This window comes from Quercus robur, chromosome 6 (genome assembly GCF_932294415.1).
Source record: "Quercus robur chromosome 6, dhQueRobu3.1, whole genome shotgun sequence".
In the NCBI taxonomy this organism is placed as follows: Eukaryota; Viridiplantae; Streptophyta; class Magnoliopsida; order Fagales; family Fagaceae; genus Quercus; species Quercus robur.
This window is the reverse complement of record NC_065539.1, coordinates 41,703,298-41,727,433: the sequence shown is the minus strand read 5'-3', so window position 1 is coordinate 41,727,433 and position 24,136 is coordinate 41,703,298. Positions and strand designations below refer to the sequence as shown.

At 34.1% G+C, this 24,136-nt stretch overlaps 2 protein-coding genes across 2 annotated transcripts; one reads left to right on the top strand and one right to left on the bottom strand.

The window, feature by feature from the left end:
• The first annotated feature begins 3,814 nt into the window (after positions 1-3,814).
• On the top strand, positions 3,815-9,755 carry LOC126688807 (probable sugar phosphate/phosphate translocator At3g17430). The gene is made up of 10 exons (XM_050383651.1): positions 3,815-3,999; positions 4,250-4,541; positions 4,660-4,767; positions 5,470-5,501; positions 5,626-5,676; positions 6,723-6,784; positions 6,874-7,135; positions 7,619-7,884; positions 7,994-8,088; positions 9,345-9,755. The coding sequence occupies exons 2-10, from the start codon at positions 4,458-4,460 to the stop codon at positions 9,522-9,524; spliced, it is 1,140 nt and encodes a 379-aa protein (XP_050239608.1). The 5' UTR covers positions 3,815-3,999; positions 4,250-4,457; the 3' UTR covers positions 9,525-9,755.
• A 2,398-nt stretch (positions 9,756-12,153) lies between these two features.
• LOC126688806 (novel plant SNARE 13) lies at positions 12,154-19,561 on the bottom strand. Its single transcript, XM_050383650.1, has 10 exons — positions 19,168-19,561; positions 16,801-16,893; positions 16,039-16,132; positions 15,791-15,828; positions 14,366-14,463; positions 13,282-13,361; positions 13,157-13,213; positions 12,983-13,075; positions 12,799-12,873; positions 12,154-12,679 (listed from the first exon to the last, which is right to left on the bottom strand). The coding sequence occupies exons 1-10, from the start codon at positions 19,242-19,244 to the stop codon at positions 12,578-12,580; spliced, it is 807 nt and encodes a 268-aa protein (XP_050239607.1). The 5' UTR covers positions 19,245-19,561; the 3' UTR covers positions 12,154-12,577.
• Between the last annotated feature and the right edge of the window lie 4,575 nt (positions 19,562-24,136).

Below are 24,136 nucleotides of genomic sequence, written 5' to 3'. Positions count from 1 at the left end.
TTCTTTTTAAGTAGTTGGTTTCCCCAGAGGCTTGGGTCCGAGGACCATGCAAGGCCTTGGTTCTGTCCAAAACTTGTATGATTCTTTTTAAGTAGTTGGTTTCCCCAGAGGCTTGGGTCCGAGGACCATGCAAGGCCTTGGTTCTGTCCAAAACTCGTATGATTCTTTTTAAGTAGTTGGTTTCCCCAGAGGCTTGGGTCCGAGGACCATGCAAGGCCTTGGTTCTGTCCAAAACTCGTATGATTCTTTTTAAGTAGTTGGTTTCCCCAGAGGCTTGGGTCCGAGGACCATGCAAGGCCTTGGTTCTGTCCAAAACTTGTATTCTTCTTTTTAAGTAGTTGGTTTCCCCAGAGGCTTGGGTCCGAGGACCATGCAAGGCCTTGGTTCTGTCCAAAACTTGTATTCTTCTTTTTAAGTAGTTGGTTTCCCCAGAGGCTTGGGTCCGAGGACCATGCAAGGCCTTGGTTCTGTCCAAAACTTGTATTCTTCTTTTTAAGTAGTTGGTTTCCCCAGAGGCTTGGGTCCGAGGACCATGCAAGGCCTTGGTTCTGTCCAAAACTTGTATTCTTCTTTTTAAGTAGTTGGTTTCCCCAGAGGCTTGGGTCCGAGGACCATGCAAGGCCTTGGTTCTGTCCAAAACTCGTATGATTCTTTTTAAGTAGTTGGTTTCCCCAGAGGCTTGGGTCCGAGGACCATGCAAGGCCTTGGTTCTGTCCAAAACTCGTATGATTCTCTTTAAGTAGTTGGTTTCCCCAGAGGCTTGGGTCCGAGGACTATGCAAGGCCTTGGTTCTGTCCAAAACTTGTATTCTTCTTTTTAAGTAGTTGGTTTCCCCAGAGGCTTGGGTCCGAGGACCATGCAAGGCCTTGGTTCTGTCCAAAACTTGTATTCTTCTTTTTAAGTAGTTGGTTTCCCCAGAGGCTTGGGTCCGAGGACCATGCAAGGCCTTGGTTCTGTCCAAAACTTGTATGATTCTTTTTAAGTAGCTGTTTTCTGAAGGTTTAGCTCCTCAAATAAGGTGAGGGGAGCTGGTTTGGTGTTTGAAGCCCCTAGGCTTGTCCATGTCGTTGACAACATGGAACGTAGCCCCTAGCAAGAGCTTATGTTGGAGTATCAGCAATATGTCGCCGGTGATATAGGCACCTTCATAGCCCCTTGTTCGAGAGAAGCTCAACTTCGCCACCGCTCGAGCTAACATGCAAGCCTTCCCACAGACGGCGCCAATTGTAGGGACACGATTTGCGTTGGACCACGGTAGGGTTGGGTTCGCACGTAAATGGACCCGTGCAATATCATTTGTAGAGAGTGGGATCGAAAGGCTAAGTCATATTTACTCGGCTGTGGTTTTGTTAAGTTGTTCATGCATGACCTAGAGGTGTTCACCCCTTTTTTGGTTCTTTTCTTTCCGGAAGGATCCCATCTTTAGGTCGCAAATTTTCCTTTTATATTAGCATGCATTCAATTTCCTTCGTCCACGTGTAGGGTCGAACTTTCCTTGCCTGACACTTGTCCCATCAGTTTAAGACCTGAGTTATTGGGAGTGGTTGAGTAGGCTAAAGAGACACGACTCTATGAGAGGCAAAGCTCCGTCTAGGTCAGGTAGTTTGGACAGCCTTTCCTAGATATTTTAGATTTCTTACAAGATTATCCCTATGCCGCTTTTACCCCTTTCCTTAGTGTAGCTCTCGGCTAGCCGAGGGCTGTACCTTCCTCGGCGGTTTCTATGGCCCATTGGTGCTTTGCGTTTATTGGGCTGGGACTACTATCCTCTTCGGCCTGGGCCTTAAGTATTCCTGTGAATAGGTGGATCTGGCCCATCTGTTGACGGGCCCCACATTAGCCTTTAATTATTAATTCCAAATTTAATTCTCAAAAAAAAAAAATCAAAATTTAATCATAATCAATCAAATTGTACACTGCTTAGTTATGTGGAATGTGGGGTCTAAACCAGATTTTTCGCTAAATGTTGCTCTAAGAATTTGTTTGGGAACAACTTATTTAATTAAAACTAAAAATTTTTTGTTAAAAGTACAGTAAATAAATCTAAAAACTAGGTAAAATAGTACAGTAAGACTCATAAATAGTAAAAAAAAGTATAATTGAACTCATAAATAGTGACAAAAATAATCTAAATAGAAAAAAAAAAAAAGTTGCCTTGGGCCAATGCCCCAGCCGTAAATGTCTCAACTGTCAAGTCTCAAGCTGGTGTACTTGGTGTGGAAAAAGACACACTTTCATGTGGTCCGGTCCGCTACAGCCTAGCCTACCTGAACAATACCGATAAGAATCCAGCCCAATTCTCATCTATCTAAAATCCAAAATGAAATTAGCCCAATGTTTTTTTTTTTTTTTTTTAATTTATTTATTTTTTCCTTCAATGTTATTAGTTATGAGTTACTTGCTTTATTATTTATTTTTGGCTCTAACTTAGAATGCATATAAATATAAATAGTTACTGTGCATTGCTTGTAGATTTCATATTACAGTTTTCTTAATTTTTGTTATGATACATGGTTTTCCTTTTGGTTATACTGTTGACACATAATTTGTTATAGCCTAGAAAGCATAAGTTATAAATTCATTATAATTATTAATTAGAGCCCACTGAAACTTATATATATATATATATATATATATATATATGCCAAATCAACTTTTTAATTTGCATCCACATCAGCACGTCCCTATTTCACATTTTGATAAAACTCATCATCAAATACGATTGTGGTGTGAGTGAGCCCCTAAGTCATAATCTATACGCCACCATTGGCATTTGACACAATAGTAGGTATAACAGGTTAAGGGTGTGTTTGGATGAAATTGAAAGTTATTGTTGAAAATACTGTAGATAAAGGTAAAAACTAGTTGAAATAGTATAGTGGGGCTAATGAATAGTGTCAAAAAGTGCAGTGGGGGCTATGAACAGTAATAAAAATAAACTGAATAGTAAAATAATTTTCATTTTTCATCCACTCCCAAATGCACACTAAATGGCAATAGGAAAACATGGTAATCATATCATAAACATACAAACAATGCCAAAGCCAAAGTCACACACAAAAGACACACCTATTAGGTATGGCTAAGATCATAATAAGAGGGAAGAAAGATAGAGGTTCACACTTCACAAATTTACATCACACTTCAAAGTTCCAAGTAAAGGCTAGCAGTATTGGATTTTTTTTTTTTTTTTTTTTTTTTTTGTTTGGATAGATATAATGCGATTTAAACCTATTTGTTTCATAATTCGATAAAAATATTAATGGGTTTGAATACACTTTGACATGATTCGATCTAATATAAAAGACTTCACCACTAGTTTACATACTAATGGGTTTCGAACTGATCCCATATAAGAAACTTTATCTCCAATTAAGATACTATGGTGTTACAAACTTACAATATGATTGACAAGAATTGATCCCATATTAAAGACTTTACCCTTTTTTTTATATAGTTATGATAAGATTTGAACTTATGGTTTGAACAATAAAGATTACTCTTTATTACCATGCTATAAGACATAGGTTCAATGAGCCAACTAAAGCACAAGAGAGTGTGGTCGAGAGGGAAGTGGTGAAAGAAAAAATTGTGTGTGATTTGTATGAAAGCAATTGTCCTTACTATCTTCCACTTACTATCTTCCACTTCATCATTGTAGTACAAGTTTGTGATCCGACCCAGATTAAAAAAAAAAAAACAAGAGTAGTGGTCCAACCATAACTTCACAAAAATGTCTTTCTCAAAAAAAGAAAAAAATCACAAAATTGGATTTGAATCTTCTTGTACACAATTACACGTCAATATTATTGTTTTGGGACCCTAAAACCAAAATCACGCGCTTTATTACTGAAATTAATTAACCCCTTAATCTTCTTCATCTTCTTCTTCCTTATATATTATTATTTCATTCACTCTCTTTCTCTGCCTTGTTTGACTGTAAAAGCATAGGGGCTTATACCTTGCTTGGATTTCATTTCAGATTAGCAAACTAAACGGGTTCGTATTGGAAATTCCTCATTTTTATCGTTCTTGTAAATCAGATCACACTTTTTTGTTATTCATTGAGTATTAGATCTTTGATTTTCTTTACTTTCCTCACATTATATACCATTGGGTAACTTTGTTTATTTTGGATCCACTTTTGAACTCTCTCTTTGGGAAATTTGGTTTCTTTTTCACTTTCAATGCTTTGTTTCACTGTTTCTTTGGAAAGTAAAAACTGGGTTTTGTTCTTTGCTTGATATAGGTTCTAGCTACCAGTGAAGCCACAGCAGCAGCCATTGGAACCAACAAAGAATATGACTTTGCTTTGTGCTTTTAGATAAAGGCATTGACTTTGTCTTGTGTTTGTAACTCATTGTGGTGAGAAGATGGTATTAGACTCAAGGATTTGATAGCAAATTTGGTTCATTTTTGTTGTTGTTGTTGATGTGAAAGCAAAAGAATTGAACACAATGATTAACAAAACGCTTGTGCTCACTTACCTTTACCTGCTAATCTACATTTTGCTTTCTTCTGGGGTCATTTTGTACAACAAGGTACTCAATTTTTTTTTTTTTTTTTGTTCTTTTTGCTATGTTTTCTATATCTTATTTCATGCATAGAATTTTATATTAACAATTATGTGTATTTGGGTGTTTGAATCTTTGTTTGCAGTGGGTTCTGTCTCCTAAATACTTCAACTTTCCGCTCCCTATAACGCTTACAATGATTCACATGGGGTTTTCTGGAGCTGTCGCGTTTTTGCTTGTTCGGGTTTTCAAGGTATAGGCTTTGTCTTATGTGAGTGTGATATTGGATTTGACTTCCTTGTTTGTTGATAGTGATAGATGTATCTATCGAATCATGTACTTATTTTTGTATAAGCGGTTGCATACAGCTATGGCATTGTTGATTCAAGGTGTGATTTCGTATTTCATGTAATGCCAAGCACAGAATTGGCTACAAAATATGAGTCTACTGTGATGATTAATTATGTTGTAGGTGATATTGTTCTAAATTATAAAAATTTATAGTGATTCAAATTATGGGAAATGAACAGGAGACCATGGGTGTAGAGATGTCACCTATGACAATTTTCAGAGCATGGTTTATTGTGGTTCTAAAAGAGAAATCTTTAAATCCACGATTTACAATCTTTTCTGTTATATGTTATACGTGTTACTCATTTTCGTTCATACTTTATGCTCCTGTCCACATTGCTATTTATAAAGTGATCAGAAGTACTATTATTGTGCTTGAGCTGCTGTTGCTCTGCAGTCTATGCTGCAAATCATGATTCCACTGTTAATGGGTTTCTTCTGTACAGTAGCATCCTTATGGTTAAGTAATTTATGAGTCAAAAAAAGGAAATATGGAATTGGTCTCCAAAATGACATTTCCAGTTTCTTCTTTCTTTTCATTATTTAATGGTGTTTTTATATTAAATGCTTAGAGTGATTTATTTATATTGTTTTTAATGTGCAGGTTGTAACTCCTGTGAAAATGTCATTTGAAATGTAAGAAATAGTTTCTCAAAACCCCCAACCCAACTCTTCCCCTCTCCCATTCTTATGATTTTTTTTTTTCCTCTTCTTCATTTGTCCATTCTCTCTATCCTAAAATATCTTAATTGGTGTACAGATATGCAACATGTGTTATACCAATAAGTGCCTTCTTTGCATCAAGTCTTTGGTAAGCAATCTAATATAACTGGACACTTCTTTTGGCATGTGAAATGGTGATTCTATCATTAATGAAGCATAAGTATGTATCCATGTATGTGTTTTTATCAGTGCACTGTCGGGGGGGTAAACCCCTTTGCCTTCTTGTTAGATCTGATGGTTGAAATTGGTTTTGTATATGTACCTTTGACTTCAAGCAAATTAAAGACTCTCAACCATCTATATATGTAACCACAAAGCAAAATTGTATTGTTATTTTTATGAACAAAACTGGTATGTTCTTACATTCTGCTGAGGATTTTACCAAAATAATTAGTGAGAGGCTATACCTAGGCCACTCTTTCTTTCCCTTCTTGAACTTTTGTGCCAGATTATAATTAGGCTGCTGCATGCTGTAAAATGTGGAAATTACTCTGTGAAGCTTTGGATGCTTTAATATATAGGTATTCTTTGGGCTTTTATTAAACCCGCTTTGGGCTTCGAGGTTTTACAAATTGATTTTTGCTTCGGTTTTAGGTTGTAAAGTTAAGCTAAAATTGTACAATGCCTCTACTTTGATAATTAGCTTTGCGTTAAAAATACACAAGCTTTTTTGTTTTTATGTATTATTTTTATTTTATATACTAATGACTAAAAGATATCTGGTGTGAATCCATAGTATTCATGATTTTAAATTTTATGAATTTGCTTTCTTGTTTGGGCTTGATTATGCCAATTGGTTTTGTATAAAGTTTACTGAATCTTTATCACTTCATATTTGATCTTGATCCTTCTTGTTTCTATAGTTTCTTGTAAGGGAACCTTTGTTACAATTGCACTTTATGTGTTGAAACTTTCTTTAATGACTCTTTCATAGACAGTTAATTTCCTTAAAAAAAGAAAATAAATGAAAAACAAATAGCTCTTTATGCATGTATGGTTGTATTTCAGAGGATAACTTTGGTGCTAGTAGGGCTAGATAGTGGCTTATCTGAGGTTTGGACAGTTATGCCTAAATGGTCTAAATGTTCCTGAAGGAATAATTATGATAACTTTGTTGTCCTCTTCTCATGACAGGTTTGGTAACACAGCTTACTTGCACATCTCTGTGGCCTTCATTCAGATGCTGAAAGCCTTAAGTATGTTTGGAGAAACTGCATTTTTTTTCTTACTATCATGTTCTTAACTCTATTAAATGGCTGCTTATATGTGAGTTTGGATGTTTCAGTGCCTGTGGCAACATTTGTCATGGCTGTTGTGTGTGGCACTGACAAACCAAGGTGTGACGTATTCTTGAACATGTTGCTGGTCAGTGTTGGAGTTGTCATTTCCTCATATGGGGAGATTCATTTTAATGTAGTTGGTACACTTTACCAGGTTACGGGCATCTTTGCAGAAGCTCTCCGTCTTGTCTTAACACAAGTCCTTCTACAAAAGAAGGGCTTGACACTAAATCCCATCACTAGCTTATACTACATAGCTCCATGCAGGTATTTTGTTTTGAAGCTTCTGGGTTTTATCTTAGATAATAATGTAAATGTCTGATTGCTGTCTACAAAAATATATAGAGATGAACAATATAAGTGAAGGCCTTTTTTTAATAGAAGGTATAGGTTAATCTCGATTGGGCATTGTAATTTGATGTATAGAAATCTGAGTAATATGGTGATTGATATATATTATTTAGTTTGTTGTTTCTGGAAAACGTGTTAATTCTAAATAGTGCAATTTATATTGCTTGAATGTATATTTTAGTGGAGAACAGAAATGATAGTCTTTACTCTTTAATAGCTATTTAAATGATACATCCACTAGAATGGTTTTTTTTTTTAAAGATCCATCTTTAAGACCATGTAAGTTTGTTCTTTTTTTGTTCCTATCCATAAATGTATATGCACATTTCTTTTTAAGGCACTGCCATTGATGGGTGTTGGAAACGTACTTCTCACTTTTTGACACATTGGCATGTGCAGTTTTGTTTTTCTGTTTGTGCCTTGGTATTTACTGGAAAAGCCTGAGATGCAAGTTTCACAGATTCAGTTCAACTTATGGATCTTTTTCTCCAATGCTCTTTGCGCGTTGGCCCTGAACTTCTCCATTTTCTTAGTAATCGGTAGAACAGGAGCAGTTACCATCCGGGTTGCTGGCGTTCTGAAAGACTGGATATTGATAGCCCTTTCAACTGTCATATTTCCGGAGTCCACAATAACAGGGCTGAATATAATTGGCTATGCAATTGGTAACTCTCTATCCATATGAAGTACAAGCTTTCAATCTCAGAAATATTTTCTACCCCTTTTAAAACCTTAAAAGTTTACCTTAAATTTCTCTTTCTTTTACCCTTGCAGCACTATGCGGTGTTGTCATGTACAATTACATAAAGGTCAAGGATGTTCGAGCATCTCAACAACCTGCTGAAAGTCTTCCTGAAAGAATTACAAAGGTCAATCTCATAGATTACCCCTGATAATATTAAGTCTGTTCAATATATTTTGTTCCTTTAACCAAGTAGGGCAAAACTAGGTATAGTTCTTTACATACTATACCTTAGGTTCCCCAATTATAATCAAACACATGTTTGAATTTAATTGGGGGAACCAAGTTACAACATTTAAGAAACTGTACCTAGGTTTTACCCAACCAAGTATATCCTCTTCCATAAAATTTGCCTTCTCAATGAAAATGCATTCAAGTGTTCATAGAATCATCACATGCTTGAAACAATTAAAGTCTGATGTGATTTAATCTGCTTGCTGTGCTTGTATAATTGGCTCATGAAGCTGACATAAACCAAAATTTTAACAAAATCAGTCTCTAGGAATATGAATCTTGTGAGTGGAGAATGTGTGAAACTTCATAATGGGCCAGCTCGGTTTGCACTGACGCTTAGCTGGCAGGGGAACAGTGAAATCTCTAGGGTGAAACTTTTGTACATGCATGCTGTGCCATCCAAAGACTATTGGATTACATTCGATCATAGCCCTTCTGGAACTGCCAATTAGTGTTGGTTGCCAACAAGCATATATATGATGATAATCTCAATAATGCATTTGGGATTTCTAGTTGGTGGTCATATAATGATATGTAGACGTACCCATTAACTATATGAAATAGTTTTTTTTTTTAACTCTTTGACATTATTTGAGATGCCATCTACAGATTTTATTATTTGACATCAGATCTTTTAACAGATACATCGATCCATAGGTTTCAAATTTTAGAATGTTATTTATAGGGTAAACGACAATACCTCCCTTTGCAATATTACATTTTCAACCAAATTCACGGAAATTGGTATTAAAATTACAAAAATACCCCTTTCCGTTCCAAAGGGGCAAAGACTCATAACATGAAGAAACAAATATTTTTGTCCCCTATTTTTTGTTGCTATTTAATGAAAACATGACATTGCAATTTAGCCTGAGGTACAAGGACGTAAACTGTAACATTTGAAAAGTAGGAGGTAAACTGATAATGACCCTTACATGGAGTTATTTTCATATTTTGCCATATACCCTTATTTATATATTCCCAGGAAAGCTATCAAAGAAATGGCAATTACATTATTGAAATCACACACTCACTCTCTCTGAGAGGGTTTGTAGGTTTCTTGTTCATCTAGAATAGTCAACATTTTTTTTATGTCAATTGAACCTTCCCTTTGTGTTACAACTTTGTTTTCTATTTTGTGTAATGCAGGATTGGAAGTTGGAGAAGAAGTCATCTGACATTTTTGTGCCGAATAATAGCAGTGATAGCAGGGGAGGCAGTGGAGGAAATGGTGCTGCATCCGATTTGAATGTTGATATAGAAGCACCTCTACTTTCAACGTCAAGGTTATCTCATATTGGACGTACGCATCTCATTCGTGATCCATAAAATCCTAAAATCGGCGTTAGAGTACGTATATTGGAATAGGAAAAGAAGTAGAGGAAGCCAGTTCAAGTGCACAATAATCCTTCATTCTTTCCGGGGCAATGGATTTACACTTTGAGAGCAAAAGCGATTCATTCGTAGCATGTATACACTTGATTTGCCAGCCTTTAAGTTTTGTAGTTGGGACATGTGGACGAATCAACCATAATATAATCAAGGCTCATGATTTGGTGACCCAGTTTGTACTTTTGTATATCTCAGCCGATGGAGTTGTTTTCTTCTTATTTTTTGATCTGTCAGTTCTTAGCAGTATCCTATTTTTACTGTCACCAACTATTCAATCTTTCTCACACGCTAGTCACTCCTATGAAACCAAGTTCAGAAGGATCAAAAAAGAGGAAAAATATTCTCTTACACTCATTTTACGTTCATTATTTTACGCAATATCCACAATTGATGCGTCGATGTACACATTTTAAATGGCGAAAAGGAATTGTCCTTGCTTAAAAAACTTGAAAGTGGATATGAAAAAGTAGATGTAAAAATTATCAATACCCTAGAAAATGTAGTCATTCACAATCGGTGAGGATCCCTCAAAAAAATGAGAATTGAAATGAACTTTTCAGCTTGAAAGTGGATATGAATAAGTAGATGAGAAATTGTCATTACCCTCGAAAAATTTAGTCATTCACAATCGGTGAGTAAGGGTCCCTCAGAAAATGAGAATTGAGTGAGAAAAGAACTTTTTAGGTAGTGAATGGACTTAACTCTTGCACCCGTGAGGACCGTGATCACAAAAGGAAAGGCGAGGCCTTTCTTTTTATCTCTAAAAAGAGTTTAAAAGGAGGTGTAAGTCTCAATATCAGCCACATTTTCTATTATCGTGCAATCCAAACCATTTGTCGGCATTACTTTCTATTTCTAAGTTGGTAAAGGGATTTGTCGACACTGCACTTTTCGAAGGCACTTCCAAAAGATGGGTGGGTCCAAGGGGTTAGATAGTAGATCAACTATTCATGCCATCAAGGCAAAACCATTTCCTCCTTTATTTAGCGGGCGAACTGGCCAATTCGTTAAAAATGAACAAATCGTTGGGGTTGGCCTGTAACCAACAATCTTTGCCAATTCAAGCTCGTACTGGCTTGCAAATGCTAATTCAAAGCTTAAAGCCCTTACCACCCAACCGATCAGCTCTACTAATTAATTTGACACTGGGCTAAACCACCGCTAAAATGTGAGGAAGAAAAGGTATCAACTTAAAATGTAACATTTAAGTGGATTGCGGTAACACAAACATATAATGGAAAAACTGTATTATGATTAAGTCTTAAGTTAATAACCAAACCACCACGATTATCTAAGCTACAAACATGGTTGTCAAAATCGCGATTTTGGATTGTAAGATCGCACTATTTTATGATTTCATCTCATCCAAACGTTTAGGATCGCACTAGGATCGTAAAAATAGTAGAATCGTAGGATCATATGGGATCCTACCTATCCTACCAAAAACATAAATTTTTAGTTTTTTTTTTTTTTTTTTTTTTTATGGATAAATTTTTTGTTTTGATGAAACTTTAAGGGTTTTCATTTTTTCATGTTATGATGGTATGATTTCTTATTTTTTATTTTATAAAATTATGTTAACCTAAGTAAATGTTTTCTAATTTCTAGTTCACTTGTAATCAAAATGAAAGAATACTTCATTATTTCTAAATGAAGAATTTGATGTTGACTTTGGTGTCTTTTAAGCTATAATGTTGTTAAATTTGTTTGATCAATATATTAATTTGTGTTCTAATATTACTAAAATATTATATATATATATATATATATATATAATTTTATCAGTTATGCTTGTATTTGTATATTGATTGATTGATTTTTTTGAGCATGCTCTTTAATTGTTGTTGAATGGTATAACTTGAATAGTTTAGTGTGAAATTGTATCTTGATGTCTTTTGCAGCTCTAGTATACAAATATATAATGTTTACATAGATGATAAGATGGATAATAATGATTAGAAATTTAAGACGGTGGTTATAAGAATCTTATAATGAGAATAATTAAATGTTTACTTTACCTTAATATTCATATTACTTTTGGATTTCATATTGTAGTTAGCTAGTTCCCATTTACTAACTTATTTTGGATTTCAAACTTGGAACTTAGAACTTGAAAAATATTTTCCATATATTTTGATAAATATTTTAGTATTGGTTGCTAATTAAATATTTATTGACCTTTTTGGATACATTACGTCAAAACTTAAATATATTTGTTTTGTTAGTATAAACATAATGATGTATGACATGCAAATTACATCATATGATGCAAATGTAAATTTTTTTATGGATGAATTTATAATTTATGTGATTATTCAACATACAAAACCATTATCAATGTGTTTTTTGCTTTAAATCTAAAAATATGTAAGATCTTGCGATTCACGATCCGATCCTATAATCTACGATCTCACCTACCTTCAACGATCGTACATAAGATCTCAATTTTGACAACCTTACCTACAACCACTTAACAAGACTGAAACCAAAAGAGTGAAGGAACGAATCAGGGATTTGTAAAGAGAAAAGAACTATAATGAACACAAGCTGGAATGGGAGTCTCGGCTTTCAGGAGGAAGAGTGCAGCATAATTTTATACATGTCAGACCCATAGTCACTGACCAGAAAATACAACATCGCGTATACACACATTGAGATGAACATACATTTCCTTCAAAGGGACATGTAGGGTGGAATTTCACAGCAGCCTTCTCTTTCTAAGACTACAATAGTCTTGAAAGGTTTACACAGAGAAACCATGGTATTCAAAAGAAAGCAAAATGGACTCATGTGATTTACACATAAAAGAGAGTCACAAACAGGATATGCACATATCAGGCAAGAATATATAAAATCATGGAAATGTGAAGAAAAAGAAAAACAAAAAAAAAACAATTGATGCCCACAAACAGCGATCCTCTGGCCTCCCTTCCCTCAACTAGAACATGAATCATAACCGGATGGAAAACTGCTTCTCTGAAATAATGAATCTAATTGAAGTATTCTGCTTCCCTCAGATATAAAAGCCTCCTTGTTGGAGCTGGAGGCGCCAATCCTATGTCCCTGATGTTTTTGTTATTGGGGTTCACAATCTGAAATTTTACACATTTCATAAAAGGATAAATGAATTGATGAAGTCATAAAGTTGGTGCATGACGCGCATTGGTAAGAAGTATACAGCAATAGATAGATGACTTAAAGAGGATAATACCTTGACAACAATAATGGCTATTACACCACAGACAATAAGTAATAGAAAAAGCATGATGCACTTATCTGTAGCCACCTGAAATAAATAAATTTTGGTTTCTAAAAATATAATTCATATAAGTAGCTTGCAGAAAATAAATGGAAAACGAGCTGCATTTAGATAGGGGAATGAAAAAAGAACTAACCTGCCTACCAATCTCCTTCACAAGCTGGGAGGCCTTCTTAATTGAGAAGTTAATTGTATCCAGCTCATTAACAATACGGCCCATTTGATCAGTCTGAAAAATATCAGATCAGAGTTCAGAAGGCTAAACACATGGGAAGAGAAATAATTGAGATGATTGAATGGTCACACTTACTTGACCCTTTAATTGAACAGCAGTTTCAGTTCCCACTTCAATTGTTTGTTCAACAACCTGAGGTAGCCCAAGAGTTAAGATCGCTAGCAACAGAAATTTGAGCCAAGTCATTTTCAAAAGTTCACCTTTTTAGTGCGTTCAATGGTCTGATCGGTCTCATCCATTGTCTTCATTCCAGCATTGACAAGTTCTTGATTTGACATTGCTACAGGGCAAGACATGTCAAAGTTGTAAAATAGACCTATTGTTTGTGAACCACTAAAGAAAAAAAATCCATATATGCATGCATAAAAATGTGCATATAAATCAAGGGTAATATAATCTTTCAATTGTTTGATTCACATCCATTTTTTAGTCAGATGAAATTAGGGAAGCTTATTACAATCATTTATAAAACATCATTATTGCAATCAAGTCTTATTTAGTGTATGCCACAAAGAAACTCCTGCATTGAAGCCTATCTCACATAAACAAGTAGTAATCTAAAATTCTCAGGAAGAAATCAGGACTTATGAAAGCCAATAAATAATGCAAGAAAGACTTTTATACATGTCATAATGCAAGGAAGACTTGGGAATTGGGCGAAGTACCTTAGTTAAGTTTGCTAGATAACCAAAAGCAGCACTCATGAACACAATATTATACAAGTAAACATTCACTGGGTATTTTTTTTTCCTTGATAATTAAATATAAACATTCACTGGCTAAGGAAATAATTTCCCCTCTTCTTTCAAATTCCACCCAATTTTCAGCTCAGTCCTGCATTGATCTTCAAAAGTTTCTTTTTTTATGAACTTAGGGTCTCCAACCCATTCTAAGACAAGACTAATCCCTTGGGATGCACACAATCACTCATTCTTTGAAAGCCTTCAGTATAATCAAGTGCAGATAGCATCAGTTACTTCGCAATATACTCAGAATTCTTGTCTATGAATGTCAATCTATTTTAAAAACTTAAGGTTGTGTCAGTTATCATTTCATCAATTGAAGCTTAGGTGAAAACTAAGATTGGCATAATTATAGTTGACATGCACACAGTTGATAAACAACAAATACCACATATCATATTGAAGGTATGTCACACGGCACAAAGTAAATGAAGATAAGTCACATATTCATCAACGTAAAATATTGGCAGCTGTTTTGCCCAAGTAATAATATCAAACAAGTGGGAAGTAATCTGCAAATCTAAGGGGAGATAGTTCTCACCTGATGCTACTTGAAAATTGTCATCAGCTGTAGGTTCACTAACTCCTGCTCCCATATCAAAGAGCTCCACTTTCTTATTACCAAGGGTACTCATATACCTGCAGTTCAGCAAAATAGATTATGAAATACATAATCAAAGGCCAACAAAAAAAATCAAACAGATGAAAAGCGAACAGAGCTTTTAAGAGTTTGGCAGACTGAGTTCTATAATCAAGTAATCCGCTACTCCCTTTCTCTCAAATTGTTGGTTATATTTAGAAAAAAAAAAAAATTGATAGGTAATAACAGTTTTATTAATAAGAAGGACATCATGTTCACAATGGTGAACAAAATGTACTTGAAACAATTACAAACAAATCAAAGAGTAGAAAGAACTAACAGATTGTACAAAATCAGAAATAAAAATACATCTGCGTAAAACCCCAAATCCGAGACCACTCAAACAAAGTCCCAACTAATAAAGACTTCAAAAGATCAACATGTCTCTCAATATCTTCAAAATTACGGGTATTTCATTCCCTCCAGATTAACCACCTCAAAAAACCCGGTATCATATACCAAACACTGGAAGAGTGTTTCCCCAACCAATTACTCCATGCAAAAAGAAGAGAAGCAACTGTCTTTGGCATCACCCATTGAATCCCAAACATCAAAAAAACTTTACTCCATAAAGTATGGGCAAACTTACAATGGAAAAAAAGATGATCCACCTTTCCCCCATGACAACGACACAAGCAACACCAACTAACTAGGGGCAAATTCCTCTTAACAAGGCTAATAATGAGAATTCTACCCCAAGCTGCCGTTTTTAAAAAGAAAGACACCAATTTAGGTACCTTTACACACCAAACACTCTTCCAGGAGAAATGAGTAGTAGGAAGGTCTGACATAGAATTATACAAAGAGGATAGGTCAAAAACACCATTCCGAGTTAGTTGCCAGTCAGACTATAACCCCCTCACCCCTTGGCATTTTGGAATGAATATGCTCGAAAAATGTATACACTCTCTCCAACTCCCAGTTTAGAAAATCCAACATTTTAAGGGAACATCATTTAATCTGTTGTCTTTTAGTTAAAAAGGTATAAGTTTCCAAAACTGCCCTCATTAATTTAAACTCTAGAAAAAAAATGGTATTGATTTTTAAAATAAAGGGGTACGATCGGAATTTTATTTATTGACTTTTTAAAGAGGACTACTTTTTGGGACATCCCAAAATGGAATAGAGGATCAACAATTTGGGACAGAGGGAGTTTAATTTTTTGGATTAAGTTACATTAAATTAGCTACCAAATTACAACTGTAAAGCCCACCTGTGCTCATACATTCTTGTTTCAAGTATCATCATTCTAAAACAATAAATTACACCAGACAAAACAGATCCCCAGACATGACCTCTAAAAGGAAAATGAAAAATTCAACTTACGTTTTTCTCAATGCCACATATGAATTCAGCTCTTTGATCTGCAAACAAAAAGTATTGCACATACAGCAGAGTTTCATAAGCACAAACACAGATAGGACCAAAGAAATTAGCAGTATCATGGCAAAGAAATAAGTAACTCATCATTTCATATCATGTATGACGGACCTTACATATAAGATTGTGTCTCTATTATGCATGTGCATATTCATGAGACATTGTGCAAAACATAAAAGGTTCCAAATACTGACCATAGATTGCTTCTCATCATTGAGTTGCTTATTAACCTCAGGAGGATTTCTGCCTTCCTCATCTTTAAGTTCACGATCAAACTCCTTGATTAATCTGAAATGATTTATTAAAAAATAAGTATCCATAATGTATAAATCCTGGACACACTAAGCAGAACTGTCATGCAAAATATTCTTCATTTTATGTTTTGTACTTTTGTTAACATTTTATGGTAAATTGGCAAATAATCCAGAATTAGTTCCTTTCTATGCCCACCCATTGGCAAAACCAAGATGGGAAATCTTCAGCTTCTGAAACCTCCAATGGTACTTGAAACACAAGTTCGACATACAAATGATGTGATGAATGAAGAACCAGTCTACCAGATCAAGATGTTAAGCTGTTTTTTGTTTTCTAGCTAGGCTTAGGGCAGGGCAGGATCACATGATAAAGAAAAAAAGCTATCATGGTATCCAGGTATCAGTAGTCCTTGACAAGCTTCTGATTTTTTTTTTTTTTTAATAACTTTATTTTGACAAACAAACTAGTTTTGAAATGCCAAAGTCAGCTTCTGGGATAGAAATTTAAACTTTAAAGAGCAAAGCTCATTAACATATTGTAATAAAATTGCATTTTATGGGGGATATTTTCCTCTATGTTTACCTTCTCTTTGAACTTTTTGTTGCCAAAAATATATAATTCAATGCTACATATAAAACATTCATAACATCCATTTCCTGAATATATATGATAAGACATGAAAAGAATGACATATGGCATACCTTTTACACTCCCTCATCTTTACTGTAAGTTCCTCCAGTTGTTTACTTTGTCTATTGGAGTCTTTGATCTTATCCAGTCTCTGGAAGCCATTTCTGAATACAAAGAGGTATAGTCACATAATAATAACAGAATTATCCCAGCAAGGTGTCCAGATGGTCACTGAAGAATGAGAAGTATCTATCCTGCCGCCCCCAAACAAAAAGGGGGGGGGGGGGGGGGACTTAGAATTGACAAGACTAGATGGAATTAACATTTATTCTGATGCTACTAATCTTTGAAGAAATTGATAAACAAATGTTAAAATAATAATAAGAACATGGTCTGCAGTATTCATGTAAATTCGGCAATCACCAGCAGGAACAAGGGTATTGAGAGAGTATACAGCACTAACAAGTAATACATAATGGCTGCATCTACAGAGGCAGGGCATAGAATCGATGAACAATTACAGCTCATCATTTTTTAAAAATAAAATTACAATCATCAATTTATTCATTTAAATAAAACCAAATCACTTAGTAAGTGGGAACTAAGAGTAAACCAAAACTCCTAACTCACTTGAATAGAACAGTAGACTAAGAAAGCAGGTTCAAAATGATAAACTTTTATAGAACTATTCAAATCATTTATTTTTGATAAATCGCTCTACAAAAGGAACATCATGGTCAGTTGCTTCCTGGGTGTTTCACATGAAGATAACAAATAACCACTTTCTTCGAGTGGTCATAAAAACAGTTATATACTCTGGAATATCATTGACCTTTAAGAAAATATAGGTCTAACAATTCAAGAAGAATACTTAGTTGAAATGGCACTCATCTAATAATGGAAAAGGTTACAAGATCTTTAAAAAATGAAATAAACATAGTTCACTTTCGCTTGAGATTGTGCTCCCTGATTGGGGCCCTACTAAAACTATAAAACCTTAGCTGTGTCAAACCAAGGAGATAAAAGACAAAGGAAAATAGAGAACAATGGTTTTCAAAGAATTGGATGATGTCTACTACATAAGGTGGGATTGGGATGTTGAACGGAATTGAGAGGTGGAAAGTGCTGCTACTTTAATTGCACCAACTCACACTAAATACCTTCTCAAAAAAAAAAAAAAAAAAAAAAAAAAACTCACACTAAATAAAAATTATTTTACTGCAGATAACCATCTACTTTCAACAAGGATACCAACCTTGTGAATAGGAACTTACTCTAATCCTTTCAACACTTACATGAGTTAATGCACTTCATTATCTGATATACCCAAGGCATATTAACCTTCAATAATGTACCACCATCCTAACAATTCAAAACTTCATCCCCGGAGCTAATATGCTTTCTCACATTTTTGTATGATTATTACTCATCCACTTCAGCCCAAGCACCTTGTAGCTCAGCCGGCACCTCTCGGTGTTTCCAATGGAAACGTTCATGGTTCAAATCCCCACACCCCCAATTATCAAATTATCACAAAAGAAAGTTACTAATCCACTTCAAGCCATCTAACTCTCCCAGAATAACCAACTACAAGTTTCTAAAGAGAAGCCTATGCATTTCTATATTATAGCAGCAGTCAAAATAAAAAAGCTTCAAGCAATGTATCTGCTCTCCTTCTGGAAAGTACCACAATTAGATTCAACAAAACATAGCCCTTTTCAATGACTAATTATCAGAAGCCATCCACAATTACGTTCCATAAAACAAAGTATCACCCTTTTTTTTTTTGATAGGTAACGTAAAATTTTATCATATAAAAGAAAACAGCCAACCCAAGTACATTGGGAATGTAAAATGGGGGCACAAATCAGGAACCAAAATTAAAACGATCAAGTAAAACAGTAAGGGAAGAACAAGAAAGATGAAAATGTACCACAATTAAAATTCATTTGACATTCCAATATGGGTAATATTGGGAGCTAGGAGAGCTCAATATCACTTAGCACTACACTGTAAATTATTCTCACATTGCATTGCTAAAATACAACACTTTTCAGGAAAAAAGAAAAACTACTAGCTAGACCATCTTCAGCACCAAAGGCACAACACAGACGCAGAGTTTTAAGCCACATCAAAAACACTTATTTCTCATAGAGCTAAATGTACTCTTTATTTATCCATACAACTCTGTAAATAGGTTAACAACAATGTCTATCATTCTCCAAGTACATCAAAACCTTAAGTTAATTGTTTAATATACAAAAAGCATATCCCTCTATTTTGAATTCCATACTTTGTATTCGTAGAACAATTCACAAATTCAACTAAAGCATACAAGCCAGATCACAAAGATTCAAACTCATAAAAACCATAGCAATAGCTCTCACATTACAATAAGACAGAGAGAGAGAGAGACAGAGAGAGAGATGGGAACATACGCTAAGGCACGGAAATTATCGCGGATTTCACCGTGGATCTGCTCCAACTGAGGGCTCATCGGCAAGTCGGCCGCCATTGTCGCTGGAGATTAAGCTCTCCAAAAACTTCCGGCAAATCGATCTCACCGCAAAAACCCTAACTCCACCGATTCCAGAACCTTCTAGAACATCAACAACCTATTGATTTGCTTTTCCCATGGATGTTGTTAATGGAGGAAACAAACAAGAAATGATAAAAAACCAAAACCCTAAATCGTTTCAAAAATTTAGGGAAATCGAAATTTGGGGGAAAATGCAAAAGAGAAAATTTTCAGAAGGTGTGGAACGAAGAGAAAGCAGAGAAAGAGAGAGAAAATCGCTGTCTGGTAATGATTTTTATTTTTTTTTGTTTTTTATTTTTTTATTTTAAGCGAGTAAACCATTCGGCTAGTCATTCCAATCATTTTGATTTAAAAAATAAAATTGCATGGGTTAGCACTTAGCTGCGCGACTTGTTTCTAAGTTGAGCCGAGACGGTTAGTTCAAGTAGGTGGGGAAAATATCGTATCGTGATGAGTTGGTTGTCACTTCTCACTCCTCACTAGTCATTTTTGCCTTTTGCCAAATATTGTATCAAGTGCTTATTCATGGGTAATGAGTTAGATGATATTCCTTTTAAATTAGTTTAACCGGACAATTTATTTGTCTAAATATGATTAAATGTTTCTTCTCATATATAAATGTTGTTAAATATGTGTTTTATTTATTACTATTTTAATTTAGACCAAACTTTTTAAGAATCAATGAGAGCTTATGGACTAAGATTTTCCCAACCAAAAAAAAAAACTGCAGTTAGTTGTATTAAGAAAAAGACTAATATTAATTTTTTTTTCTAATAATTCATACGATCATATCATGCAAGTGGTTAGAGTGAGGCTACTTTACTTCTTTTTATTTTTTTATTTTTTTTTTAAATCAGAAAACATTAACTTTATAACTACGAAACGAATATTACATCCAAAATAAGAACTCGCTCAAAAAAGTAACGAGTCTCTTCAATCTAGGATGAGAAATCAACAATGCCAAAAGTATGTTTACCTAATAAGTGAGCTAGTCTATTTTCTGCTTGCCCTACATGAGAAAAATCAACTCTACGAATATCATGTAAAGATAAAAGGATGTCATATATAATTGGGGCCATCGATGTAGGGGAGATGTTTTCTCAACCAAAAATTAGGACACTGTCAACGAATCACCTTCAATGATAAACTCACGGATGCCCAAATCTTTAGCAAAAGAAATACCTTTTTAACCTTAGCTTCAATCTCAAGAGCACCAAAATGAGCACGAACTTTCTAGCTAAGAGCCAGTACAAGCTGTCCCATATCATCTCTAATAAGAACCCCCAAACCTACTTCTTTATAAGTAGCAAAAACAATGTGTCAACATTAACCTTGAATAATGGCAGTGGAGGAGGGATCCAATTTGTTGTAGCTAATGGAGAGGACTGGAATCAAAATTAGAATTAGCAGCCTAGTACTCATCTATATAATTGAAGCACCACTGATCAATAGTAACTGCACTTTTTGTTAGGAAACTAGCTACTTTGATGTATGTACTGGTATTATCATATGAGCATTGTATGTTAGCATTGTTAATTGAGTAGTTGCTATGCTAAGTTGTATTCAGTTAGTTAGTTGAATTATGTTAGTCGATTAGTTAGTTGTATTAGTTGGTTAATTTAGGCGGGAAATGAGACTGAATTGTATAAAAAGAGATTCCACATGTTGAATGAAGTTTATCCAGAGAATTAACCAACTTTATTCTTCCTATTCCTCTCTAAGTCTCTCTTCTATTATTCTTTAAGTCTATCTCTTGCTAAGGAGATGGTTACCCTCGAAGTAACTGACATTTCTCTCCCATATCCATTTTTCTTTCTTCCATTCTAGAATTGCCAAGCTCTTAACACTTTTCTTCCCCCCACCATTTCAGATTTCATTTTTGTTGTTCCATAGAGGCTACTTTACTTTTGAACAATAATTAATAGAAAAATGTCACATTTTATAACAAATTCTAAGTGACAGGTTGTTATGAGTTTTTAATTTGAATCTATCATTGAAATTAATTTTTTTACCCACTAATAATAAAAAGTAACAATCTACCACGTAAAATTTATTATTAAAGTATTGGAAAAATATTATGCTCGTAGCACTTTTCATAATTAATAAATGGATATCCTTTTGTACCCATGGGCATGCATGTGTTTTAATAACTCTTGAAAGTCTTTGTCATCAATTTTCATAATAAATCAAAGGTAAACGATTTTGCCTATAAACATTCACGGATTTTCCCTCTTTTTTTTTTTTTTTTTAAGCTGCAATTTCATTCAACAAAAATGAACAAAGAGACAATCAACCTTACATTCTGCCGAGTCTGGGACTCTTGGAAGTTCGTCTTTATTAAAACATAAAAAAGACACTCTATAATTGGGAGAGAATTTTGAAGCGACATGAGCTACAACGATTGGTAAACTATTTTTGTTGTAATTTTAGAATTGATAGAAAAACTTTAACGTTGGAAAAAGACAATTTTGAAAAAAAAAAAGGATGAGAAATTAAGGAGATGATATCGTGAGATATGATATTGAGGCTTAAGTTAGCCAACGGAAACAAGGAAAACAAAGGAAAAATAGTAATAATAATTTGGAGATGGGCTTCAAATATAAATAGAGGAAGTATTATAGGTGGAATGCGCTGTCTGATTCTGTCTGGGGTGGGGTTGGAGTGGGAGTTGGTGCGCAACTTTTCTTTTATTATTACGACTGTAACTTCAAAACTAACGCGCTCCTTTGCGTCCCTTTCTGTTCTACAAATAGAACAAAATGGCTATTATAACCTCTATAGCCGGATATACCTATGAGAGTTGGTAGAAGCACCAAAAGTTTTATTCAAATCTACACACATTTGTTTATCACGACAAATTGTAAGTGGTAGAGACATGAACTCATTATTTTCATTTTATTACCCATTACTTGTCATGTGAACAAGTTGTAAAAATATTATAGATTTTTTTGTGGTATAATCATTATTATATTATTCGCCTAACTTGATCTCACCACCAAAATAAGGGTAAAAATATATCTATAAAAATTTCAATGTTGTTTGAAATGTTAGCACCTTTGTGCTATTGTTTGTTTGAGTCTTTCCTAGCTTCACGACTAGTGATGCTCTCGACCTGAGCCTTCCTCTACTCTTTTATAGAGTTTTTTTTAGCCTTCCTCATGAGTCTATTGTCAACTTTAATCATGGTTTTATCCATTTTCCGTAGGTCTCGCAATTGCATGGATGTGTTGTGTCTAGGATGTGCATGGGTCAGGTTGGTTGGGTTGGAGGGTTTTTCAACACAATCCAGTCGTTTAAATGTAGAAACCTCATTTTATCGTATTCATTTAACCTTATTGGGGGCAAAACTATCATTTCACAATTCGAGAGTAAAATCATAATTTGATTGTTGGATTTCTAAACTCTTCATATAAAACAAACATAAAAGTCAACGATCAAAACTATTAGAATAAAATTTATGGCCTAATCAATAAGTTTTAAATACTAGTATGCATATGCATGATTAGACTTGACCACATATGATAATCAATTTATAATTATAGTTGGTTATTGAGGGAATTAATTTTAATAATTAAATGTCAAATTTATATGGGATTAAGCTCAAAATAATCATAAGGATGCATTCACTACATAAATTAGGGCGGTAACTTTCTAAGATTATTAGTTTAATTTAAATGATCAATTAACTTCCTTAATTGTTTTTAAAAAAAGTAATTCTCCTTAATTTGGGAAGAATAATTAATTATTCAAAAAACCATCAATCATTTTCGCATTATTCGACTCTAAAATAGCAAATTTTTAGGTCCAAAACTGGATTATAATTCAAAAACTTAACAAAAAAGTTATAACTAATAAAAATTAGTAACAATTTTTAGGTTCACATTGCAGGACAATTTTGGCATGGTAAACGTTTAAATTTGCAATAGGCTATTTTTGTAAAAGTTGTTACTTTTTGAGTTATCTTTCAAATCAAACCTTTTTCAATTCCATTTGATTTTGAGCAAAACGTTATGGACAAAACACTGTCAAGTTTTCAGGCCTAAAAATTTAGCTATGTAATTTGATTTTACTTATTCTTATCCAATTTGTTTGAATAATGTGATTAAATGATTAAATTTATCATATCCTAATATCTTTAACTTTTCAGACAATTAGTAAATTTTACATGATATCAGAGTACGAGGACTTAAGTTTGATCATTGTCTCCTCCATTCTACCTCCCATTTAAAATCCCACATTTTAGGTCTCAGCTATTAAAAATGTAGTTTCAGCCCACACGTGAAGAGGAATGTTAGAAGTATGTTGTTAAATTATTAAATGTAATTTAATAATTTAACCGCATACTAACTTAGCATTCAAATTAAGATCAAGAGTTCATAAACAGGGATTTATCAAATGTAATTTTGTATTTTATAGTGTAATTAGGACCAAAACCATGTAATTCTTATATTGTATCTAGGATCAAAGTTTTGTAAAGTTATTTTCAATCAATACAATGATGTATCTCTTTATATGACTTTCTTATTTTTCATTAATTGAATAGGTAATGGCTCTCAATGTAAAAACCTCGATCTAGGGAGCAAATATAATAAGTTGAGCCATCATTTTGAGAGGTATTACGCATAGTCTCACCCATTTACATGAGTTTGTTCCAATAAAACAAATGGGTTGAGATTGCGGTCTCTCACAATGGCGACTTTATAGGAGATATTGAGGGCTAGACTTCAAATAGACTATGGTGGCCAATCATGTCATCGTATGTTTATTTCATTAATTAACATGTCATTATTATGTATGTTGTTCATTATGCATGATTGAAATATTTATTTTATTTTGTGTGCTGCCTAGAAGGCAAGGTAGTAGCAGTA